The sequence below is a fragment of the Atta cephalotes genome, assembly GCF_000143395.1.
Source record: "Atta cephalotes unplaced genomic scaffold scaffold00058, whole genome shotgun sequence".
Lineage (NCBI taxonomy): Eukaryota > Metazoa > Arthropoda > Insecta > Hymenoptera > Formicidae > Atta > Atta cephalotes.
Genome location: NW_012130122.1, coordinates 1061425 through 1072826, shown reverse-complemented (window position 1 = coordinate 1072826; position 11402 = coordinate 1061425). Strand labels below are relative to the sequence as shown.

At 30.9% G+C, this 11402-nt stretch overlaps 1 protein-coding gene across 1 annotated transcript in view; it reads left to right on the top strand.

Annotated features, from left to right (window-relative positions):
• LOC105623524 (myogenic-determination protein) overlaps positions 1–8200 on the top strand; it is a 77912-nt gene extending 69712 nt beyond the window's left edge. The window contains exon 5 of the mRNA XM_012204916.1: positions 8070–8200. Within this exon, the coding sequence (XP_012060306.1) occupies positions 8070–8200 (131 nt within the window). The remainder of the gene's footprint in view (positions 1–8069) is intronic.
• Positions 8201–11402: the final 3202 nt, after the last annotated feature.

Here is an 11402-nt window from a genome sequence, read left to right as displayed (position 1 = left end):
ANAGAGAGAGAGAGAGAGGAAGGAGAGAAAGAAAGGAAAGATCAACGTTGCCAAACTACTCGCTGAAGCGTGTCTTGCTAGCGCGGTGCCTGATTATTTTAATTGATGCGCCGCCGTTACGTCCCATTTAATGGACGTTATTCGAAAACAACCGTCGTCTTCCCTCATGGATCCGAAAAACTTCACGAGATTCGCATATATGAGATGAGAGGGATAAAACAAGATACAGGATAGATGAATTATATATTTGAGAGTGTGGGCGGTTTGAGTAACATAGTTTGATCCTGTTGCGTATTGCACTGCACGTGCGAAACTTGAGCTTCCGGCCTCCAATCTCATCAAAATATAATTTTGCTCAGAGTTTATCGAATACTTATACAGAATTAAAGAAGTAAAGTTTTCTTAAATATTCCCCGATGTTATTTTTATTTCGAATATTGTATTATCAATTACTAAACATAATGTAACGGCAATTTTCTTATAATACATATAAAAAAATTCTCTAATTTCTAATTTCTTTTCAAAAAAGAAAAATCTGGAATTATAATAAAAATGTAAGTTTGCTGGACAATACAGACACAAAGCAACATTATCGTTTAAGATTTTGATTGCGTATTTTGATTTTTGTGTAAATATAAAAATACAATTTTGAAACACAATATATTAGGTATAGTAAAAAGAAATCTATTATTTTTGCATGAAATTGAATGGAAAAATAATGGATTTCTTTTTACTACACCTAATACATCAACATATATTTGAATCTTACTTTAAATTCAGGACTTGAGGCGATCGTGTACCGTTTACGTTCATGTGAACTTAGAACTTTCTCAACGTATGTATCATGTAGAAGTTAAGTAATTTATTTTCCGCAAAAGAAGAGCATCTTTATTCGGCATCTTGTGTTTTCCCTTATGTGTCGTTTGTGTGATTTGAATTCATAATGTGAAATTTAGAACAAAAGTTTATTCTACGATCAAACGACTCATTATAACACTCAAAGAAATGTGTTTATTCTTGAAAGTTATCAATAAATTATTCATATACTAAATATACTTAATGCATATATGCAGCGTCGAAAATTTCAGGATCATGCATCTTTTCGTGGTACATATTAGGTTTGTTTTTTATTGTTGCTCTTTCTAACTAATACACACAGTACAATAAGTTGAAATGAAACAAATATTTATTTCACTTCAACTTATTGACTAGTTTAGAGTGCAGCAATAAAAAACACTTATTGTGTACATAATACGCTAACGATAGCCACCTTTTATTTCCGTTTATTTCCATTATCTAGGTTTACACTAATGTTCTTGAGAAATTTTATCTAAAAATTTTATAATTTTATTAATTTGATGTATTACGTTACTGTAGGCGTTACTTGTTAATGCCTATTTTTATTAATCGTGAATAGTGAAAATTTTTCATAATTTATTACAAGCTCTCAAAGGAGGATGCCCATGGTATAGGGAGAATTTCTGTCTTAGAGATGGAACCTCTGAAACCTGTAAATTCACTTAGACCCGATTTTACAATATATGATTAGCTAAAAAGATTAAAGATAACTAAGAAATTCATGAATGAATTTCATTGATGAATCTATTGACAATCTTTAATCTTTAAGTAACCATATATTGTGAAAATGGGGTTAAAGTATGATGAAATCTATCGTGTTCAATACCAAATTTTGGAGCCCGGGCTGCCAGAAGCTTTCCTTCTCCACTTTCACTGCCTCGTGCTGCCTCGCTCACTCTCTGCCTCTCTCGTCGTCACTTCGGTAAAATTTCAAACATGATTTTTTCAACTTTACGGTAAAAAGATGAAATTTGGTATTGAGCAATAGATTTGATCATACTCTAAATAAATTTATAGATTTCAGAGTTTCTATCTCTAAGGCAGAAACTCTTTTATATCGTGGGCATCTTCCTTTCTCTTTAAGTAACTTTTAGCGGATGAAAGATCTGATTATCGGAATTTTTGATAGTAATTTTACAGGATATATTTATCGATTTAATCGAATTATTTTAATTCTGTTTAGATTCATTAGTATTCTTTTTTTTACAAAATACAACAATTTGTCTTTCATATGCATTAATGCAGAAATTCGTAGAAATATAATATTATATCATAGTTAAGGATATTTTGACTATACATGAATACAATATTAAAAGTATCAGTCAAATAATATCAGTCCAAATAAACTAATATCACCCAATATAATTAAAAATATTTTTATAAATATTTTAATAAATAATTTATTATTATAAAATTTCGATGATATCAGACTATAAATGTGCCTTGAAATCAACTACGAAAAACAAAAAATTTAGCTTGATGATTTTGTGACAAAATAATATTTAGATTCTATTTCATTTGTGCGTTTTTGTCATACGACAAATGTATGTAGAATAGAGAGGTTTTTCTACATACAGATCTTTCTATCCTACAGCAACAGACATGAAAAATTTATCGTACGACGAAAAATGCACAAATGAAAAATGGTGGCCTTTTTCTCTCTGCAATTTTAAATCAATAATTTTTAAACGTAAAGAGGAAACTTTAAACCAAATAAACTTTTGCAAATACATATTTATTATTGTTTGATCAATATATGTTTCAAATTTACTTCTTAATGTTACTTTTTCAAATTTATAAATAAGTTTAATTACAAAACACGATTTTACTTAAGAATCAAAGTTAACAAAAATTAAACAACTTTTAAACTAATAAGAAAATTGTGTTCAAATTTTGTACAGATACTTAGACGTAATAGTGAAACAATGAAGTTTTTACATTTCTATTAAAATTTTATATTTTTGATAATATTTTGATTTGTGACGCATACATCCTTAATAACATGTTTAATTTATCTAACATTCTTCTCCGAAGTTCGGCGCGACATCTTCAGCAGTGCATATGCATGTGCGAGAAGTTATCTCGAAAAATATCCGGACCTTCGTCAGGAGGATAAGAAAATTCAAGTCACCGGGACCAGAGTGCCATATATTGCCACGGTACATTAGTATGACGCATCGTCGCCGGAGTCCTCAGTCCGACGAAACGCGAATTTAAGCGCGGACGAAACTGCAGCCAAGGTACATACTCCGCTGCACCAAGAATTTGCTAATGTATCCGGAAACTCTGTTAATTTTCCTATTCGTCGATAGACGAATCGAAGGTATGACATCACTTATGCACCTGCAGATTCTGACATTTAAAGCGCGTATTTCACAAATGTTTGTTAAAATTTTTGATTTAATTTAAAAATTTTTAAGTTATTTAAATGGCTCCTTAAAATTCTCATTAAATTAAAATGTTGCTCATCATTTTTATTTGATTAATTTGTTTCTATCAATATGGATTAACTTTAATCTCGGTTCAACTTTCTTTTCATCTTTTTCTAATCCTAAGAATTAGTAATAAATGAAGAATAAATTGTACCGAAATTAAAATTAATCTATGTATATTGATGAAAATGAGCATTAGACGGAAACATGTAAAACAGATTTCGAATATAATAAATTGCTTGAAATCAAGCGAGACCGTTAGAATTTTCTAGAGTTCATCGATTTAAAAAATTGACGAACTATTTATTTTCGCAAGTGAATTTTGCAATGCGAATAATTCGACTTCTAAATTATACATCACGTTTAATATTGCATTCAATTTCGCGCGTCAGGAATCTATTATCATTTCTATTTTGGTTCATGAATAAGCAAGGTAGACGCCGTTTCATAATACGTGCATAATTTTGTGAATATTATTTTGATTGATTTATACGAGAGACTCGTGACAATGAAATTCACAAAACTCTATACTGCTTTCGCAAATATGTTTAAAATTATAACATTACAAGCGTAACGATCTCATGCAATATTTTGAATTAATATAAGAAATGGTCACAATTCTCACAAATCAATGGCATATTTAAGATCATCATATTCTCATATCTCAAAACTTCCAATTAAATGATCATTGAATAACACTATTACAATGTGATATGTAAAAATCAGCGCAATGTATGAGAAGTATGGATGTCTCTCGACGCAATTGTGAAAACTTATTGTGAAAACTTTGAATATTAATATCTTCGACAGTCGTATGATTGACAAGCGAAACCCATTCTGTGTTCGAAGAAAATATTTCTGAAGAAGTCATTATCCGTTTAGGACACCGGATGCTTAGGACAGCGAGTAAATTGAGACGACTTAATTGCATCTTCATCTTCAAAGATGTGTCCTAGACGATTTGCTGAATGCGCGCGGACCTTCTCCAATGGCACAACGTAGCTTTGATTCCTTCTCATTAGTGAGAAACGCATTGGTGACTCCGAACTTCCCGAGGACAAGAGGCTCTAAGTGCGCCCGTCGCAACATTACTCCGCCGGAATTTTCTTTCCTTTTTTTCCACTAAAAGAAAGTCCCCTGAGAACATTAAGCCTTCGCACCCAAAATTATTCTACGTAGGCGAAGTGTAACCTATTTTAATGACGTACAGAGACGAGTTGGTCGAACTGGTGAACTAATTAGTATAGATTCACAGCTTCGTGCTCGGTTTCAAGAAAAGTACCATTTAACGCGAATTCGTGTGATTCTCGCTATGAAATAAGACTTGCGAGAAATGCAGCAAAGCTCAAATTTTTTTTCCTAATCTTTGATGAAAAGCCCTTTATTATTGAAATGTTTTACACAGTGTTGCAAGTCTCCTAATTGTCATATAGATACAGCAATGATATATATGTGGTAAATCACGCTCTTGTGCGGTGCTCAACATGTATTTATATACCGTGTGCATGGCGCAGAATGTCATTTTGACAAGTTCTTCCGATTTGATAGGTATTGTTTTCTATGGTCATCTATATATATTTATAGATACGCTTCCGTTCTCCAATCTATCTCTTGCACATGTTTCTTCGTTGACTAGTTATTTCTGTTCGTTCTTACCGAATGTTACGAGGTGTTATTTAATCTATCTATTTGCCGATTAAAACATTCTGACACGATATAGAACGAGCGCGAGATACAACATAAAAAATAATTTAGAAATAAGGAGGTACTTACTATCTCTTCATTTAATTTCGCTTAATATTATAGGAAGATTAATTCGATTGTTGCATTTTGTTATTTTATTCAAAGTTTTTTTTAATAATTAATAGGAATATATGTTTGTATTTTTTTGGCACTTACTGATTCAATAATAATATTAGATATTATTAATAAATATTTAAATATTAAATATTATACAATAGTATAATTAAGACAATTTCTATATAAATAGAATTAAATATTTCTTTGGGTCTCTAAAAAGTCTTTATCACTTAGGCTAAAAATTATATTATAGTTAAAGGATATAGTTATTGGAATATACAAGAAGTAATTAATTTATTTATCTAAATATAAAATATTTCTAAAATTAAGTTTTCTAAATATATTCAGAGTCATAACTTAATTATGACATATTTCGTTCTTTATCGTTCAACAATTTCCAATAATTGTAAATGGAAGAATCGTACGTCAGAGATATCTGTCTGTTTATATACGCGTCGAGAATTACATTGCGGTTGACAGAGTTGTCAGTCCTGTAAATAATTTACGTCATCATCGAGATCTATTCGGTGTCGTGATTGCGCGGTGTACCAAACGAATCTGGCAAGCAATCTAAGCGGTATATCATCCGCAGAAGTATGACAGCGTGTATCACACGTCCCGCGTGATTTATAAATAAATATTCGGCGCATCTTAATGTTTGTGCTTTGCCAGACAATCAGGAATAACGTAATTTTGTAACGGAATATTTCTGCGCTGATTTTCGGAAAATTTTTTGTTATAGGACAATTTAAAAGTATCTAATGAGAAAAATAAAAGAGTTTTCTTGGAATATTTAAATCATGTAACAAATCAAAACGCTTACTTAGAAAAAAAAAACAATTACGATACCGAATTAATTCCGTTTTTTAATTGCGGTTAAATTATTAGGTTATTGTATTGTTAACCGAAGAAGACTCTAAGTCGAATCGTTTTAATGTATAAGAATTGATTGATATTGTATCTCAAATATATATTATTTTACTGTAATCTAATAACCTTTATGCTCGTTCTCGGTATCTTGTTTTGCTTTGTAAAAAAAAACATACTTGTTTGTCCAACTTAAATATAGTTAACATATACAAAGTTCAGATTTCAATTCTGCTTTATTAAATTACTAATGCAATTCTATTTAAATTATTAATTTTCCATAATTATCACTGTTATTATTCTTACATGATATGCAATATTTCCATCATCATATCATTTGATATTAAGTAAACTTCTTTGCATTTTCTCATTGTACTAGTACCTAAGAGTCATGAATATTTATGGCCTCTTTGAATTTAATTGTTGTTATTAATTTTATGGAAATTAGAAGCACCGATAGTCAAAGTTTTCGCAATTTTTATGAGAAATTAAACATTGATGACAGCATATATACATACACATTATCTTTATGTAATCATATATATATATATATATATATATATATATATAAGTTAAGTAAGTAACTTTCACAAACTTTAAATTTTGTGCGATCATTTTTTAATGCGGAATCGATTTTTCTTTAGCAAAAGATTTTTCTTTAGATCTCATTTTTTTCACAACTCTTTTATATCTGGAGTTAAATGTGTTAGCAAATAAGTTTAAAATTTCATTATAATAACGTTTACTTGAAATTAAATAAAAATCTATTCATTGATTTTGGCGAAGATTGCTTCGTGAAAAATTGCTTATTCTCAATTACTTATTCAAAGTCATTATTTTTTCGATGTTTCATTAAGGAAATATTGATTGAACCACCTAGCAATTTGTAAAATCACGTCTTTTTAAAATTACTATCACGTTTTTTTTAAAAAACGAATGAAAATTTTTTTCGTATTTCGATATATGTCAGTGCATTCGTTGTTCCAATTAATATTATTAGTTTCTTGCAACCTGTTTTCTTGATTATGCTTTTAGCAGATATATCTTTATCCACACTTTCGTGCCAACGATACGTCCGAAATACTGCAGATGAGTGTGGGTAGCTAATTAGTCATCAACATATTCAATAATCCGTCGCGGCAACTCATTTACACTACAATCATAATAGTTGTTAAATATTCACGTACCTAAATATCTAATTATTGTATTTAAAATAATTTTTTTTTCTGTAAATAATTAATCTTCTTTAGTTTTTATGTGTATGCATTAAATTTAAATTTTAAGTAATTTTAACTTTTTATTTATAATAAGTTAATTAATAAATGTCAATGCAAAAAAATTATATAAAAATAAATATACATTAAACTTCTTTTCTATTTATCTAATATCTTATGTACTTTGTATAATCAAAATTAGAAAGGAACTTAGTATCTTGCAAGAATATATATTTTAGTTAAGTAAATATATTAACTCTATAAAGACGATTACTTTTTATATGACATTTATTTTTAGTATTGCTTAAATTATACAATTAAATTATATTATTATTAGTGTAAATGTGTATATTTTCTGAAGGAGAAAAAACCTAGTCGAATTTAAAACAGAAAGACGGAAGTGCGCGCCGGTGCCAAGAATAACGGCTTCAAAGCCCTTAACGTTGCAGTATATAACTTATGCAAATGCTTTCGCCGCGGCGAAGGATAACGAAAAGTGGAAAGAAGAAGCCGGCCTCCCGTTTGGGAAGCGCTCGCAATTCATCCGTATCTAGATATACACTGCACTGGAAACGAAGGACAGTCAAAGAACACCTAAAGTTCGCTTAAACGTAGTTTGTACTTCGCACACAGTATGCACGTTGCCTTCGTGTTTCCAAGACTCTGTTCGTCGTCTTGGAATTGCAATGATCTTTTTGTGCTAAACGCGGCGTGAAAATGAAGTCTGAATCTTACACTGAGAATTTCGACTTATTAGAAAAGGAATATTCTGATGTTCTGCATACAAGATTAAGTAAAACGGAATTAAATGAAGGCGACGTTGTACAAATAATAGACGCAAAGTGAATGACTTTTTTAGAGGAGGCGTTACTCTATTATTTGTATTTTTGTGTTTCAGGTTTTGAGCAAGCCGAGGTCTTGTCCTCACAAAACAACGGAAGCAGTTTGGATTGCCTCAGTATGATCGTGCAAAGCATTAATGGGCCATTGCAACCGTCGTCAGAAAGTCATTTTTCATCGCATCACTGAAGTTGTATGATACTGAGACTTGATCCTTTCGATTCAGTCTCCTTCCTTGGCTCTTATAGCAGTGATGTGTGTCATTCGTGTCATAGTTCAAATGAATGCACGCAGACAACCAAAGATCTGAATGCCTCTTAGAATAATCATATCGTATTGCGCAAAGTACTTAAAAAATCGTTGATAGTATAATTTTCGTGACTCATGGATAAATGAATGAAGACGAATGATAACTATATTGTCATGGATTGGTCAATAAGTTAATAATCATAAAATTAAAAGGAAGAAAAGAAAATTTAAAAACACTCTTGTGTGTTTTTAAACTTAAAGAATTTCCAGAGCAGAAATGTGTAATTTTTGAAACAACAAATAAATTCTAATGGCCGAACGGACTCATTTCTTTTTTTATCAAAATGAGAATTATGCATTGCGATATAATGAGTCCAAGAAATTCAATCCAAGAAAGCACACAAACATAGTATAGGATAAATTGTTCCGATAAATCTACGCAAAATATCGGAAGTAGTCAAATATTTTATCTATACTAGAAGAAAATATTTTAAAAGAATAATCTTAGCCTCTCTGTACGCGAACGTAACTTGAAATATTGTAGCACAGTGAGGCAAACATTTTCGTAGCAGAGTAAAAATTTATTACGCGGCAATTATTTGTTGCAACTTTTTTACGATTATTTTAATTTTAAATATTTATGAAGTGAATATTAATGCTTTTAATAAGATTTTCTGAAGAATTTGTTTTTAATTTCCAGTTTTAGCGGTATTACGATTTTAACAAATGTAAAATGCAAAACGACAAGAATGTAGAAAGTATTTTTCATATTTTGTCTTCTACTTTCTATGCTTTTTCTATGATAAGCAAATAAAATTTCCTGTACTTGCCAGAAATAGCAAACACTTCAAACATTAATTTTTTTCGCTTTTATTTCTTTGGAATTGTATTACTGATATAGAAATTTTTTCTAATTACAATAACGAGATTGTCTATCTGTTTTTTCGCATCGTTTTGCATTTCAAGTCTAAAATTATAAGCTCAGTTCCTGATGTGACGAAAAACCCTTCCGCCGTATGAAAGTTTCATGCGCAACATTTGTCACTCGATATGCTCAAGAATTTCTTCGGAACAAATCGCCGAATTTTTCATGTGCCTGCAAACGATCGTATTTATCACCTAGTATAGAGAAGAGAGCTTCGTCGATACCGTGATGGTGTAAATATGTGAATTATGAAGCAATAAAGAGAAACAGTAGAAAAGCGTGACTTCTTTCTTGCTCATTTTTTACGCCTTCGCGCTTGCCACCAGATTTTCAGAGCGCTTCTTCGTATTCTCTTTAATGAGCTTTCGTCAGCCAAAAGTCATTTATCAAACAGTGCGAATAATTACTCAGTTAGCTAACCATCATCACGTTATTAAGGATCACATATTTTAACGTTACATTTTAATCGTTACGTGACCGTCATATGTGATTAATGATGGATATCAGTGTTTGCAAACGTTTAACTGATTTGATATACTACATCCCCGAATGTTAATGAAGTCTAAACTTTGATCATTCTCATGTAAATCAAATTCTGATAATAATTTTCTATAATTGATTTTAAGAAGATAATAAATCTCTCATTTCACGCGCGCGAATATATCATTAAAATTATTGAAAATGCATCGGAAAGACGCTAAACAACTTGTTGGAATGATTACAACTACATTTTTACGTTACGATGCCACTTTGGGCTCCACCATCCGAGGAAAACGAAATAAAATGTCAGCTGTCGCGCCATCGTTTCCACTCCAAGTGTCACTTCCTCCGCATTCTTACCTAAACGGAAATCTCGAGTGTCTTGAGTGTCGTAAAAAACTCTCTTTCTAGCTTGTCGCGAAAAGCTGCATCGGTAGATATTTATCACCGTAGATATTGAATTTAGATATTGAATACCGTAAACTCTCAGTATGTACAATTTCTGGACAACATGAGTGTACATATTTCCAATATTCTGTAAATCATGATAAATTGTTAATGGTTATAATGATTATAATACAATGGTTCTGATTTTGTGGATATATAATGACATTATTACATTAAAATTATTTGTACGACAATTTTAATTTCTTATTGTATCTTTGATGATAAAAATAAACAGCTCATCATTCATCTATCTTATATGATTAATGCCCGTTTCTATCAATGTAGATTAACCTTATAGGTCAATTGTAAGCAGAATCGTAAAACTCGTAAGAACTTATAATTAGTATTTCTAATTTTATGCGTATATATCATAAGACGTAAGATTATTCATAAATATTTACGTTTTCTTGTAATGTTCTTATGACTAGTAAAAAACTGTCTACAAAAAAATCGTATAAACACTTCAAAATTCTTATAAGTCTTACGAGGATATGTTACGAACTTTATAATTTTGTTTAGAATTTAGAATTTAGTTTTTCTAGAATGTAGGCATTAATCTTGGTTCAACTTATCTTTTCTTTAATTTCAAGAATTAAAAAAAGATGAAGCTCAAGTTAAACTGAAATTAAAAATACATTAGAAACGGGCACAAGTTATTTTTCTTTTAGATAGTCAAGAATTTATAAAATAAAAATTGCATTGAAATTAATTATATGAATGAACATGACTTTTAGATTTCACTTCGAAAAGCAAATGCTTCTACCTCATGCTAAAAGCGTTTGCGTCACTTTCATTTGTACGATCCTAATATCCATTTCTACCAATTGACTTTAATCTCAATTTAATTTACTTTTTATCTTTTTCTAATTCTTAGAAGTAGAAAAAGTAAGTTAAACCAAGTAAAGTAATCTATAATACATTGGTAGAAACGGCATAAGGTATACGTTCTTTGACTGGGTCATCGAGAATTGTCGTGTCACCGAAGACAGCTGAAATTGCCGGCGATTTATGAGATGTTCACGGAGGGATGCTCGCTAGCCATGACCCGGGAAATCGGAGCGGAGGGATCACAGAGAGAGACCGGACATATTCTACGACTACAGTAAATCCGAAAGTTCATCGGATGCCGTTACAGTATGAGGCTTTCCTGGAGTATCGGCACGTTTTCAAAACAAGGCACGTCCCACGAGGCACGTCGAATGCATCTGCGTTCATTCGTCACGTCGTGCTATTAATGGCAAATTTAGAATTGGAGATTTTTATGGGGATTCTTCTCTCTCTCTCTCTCTC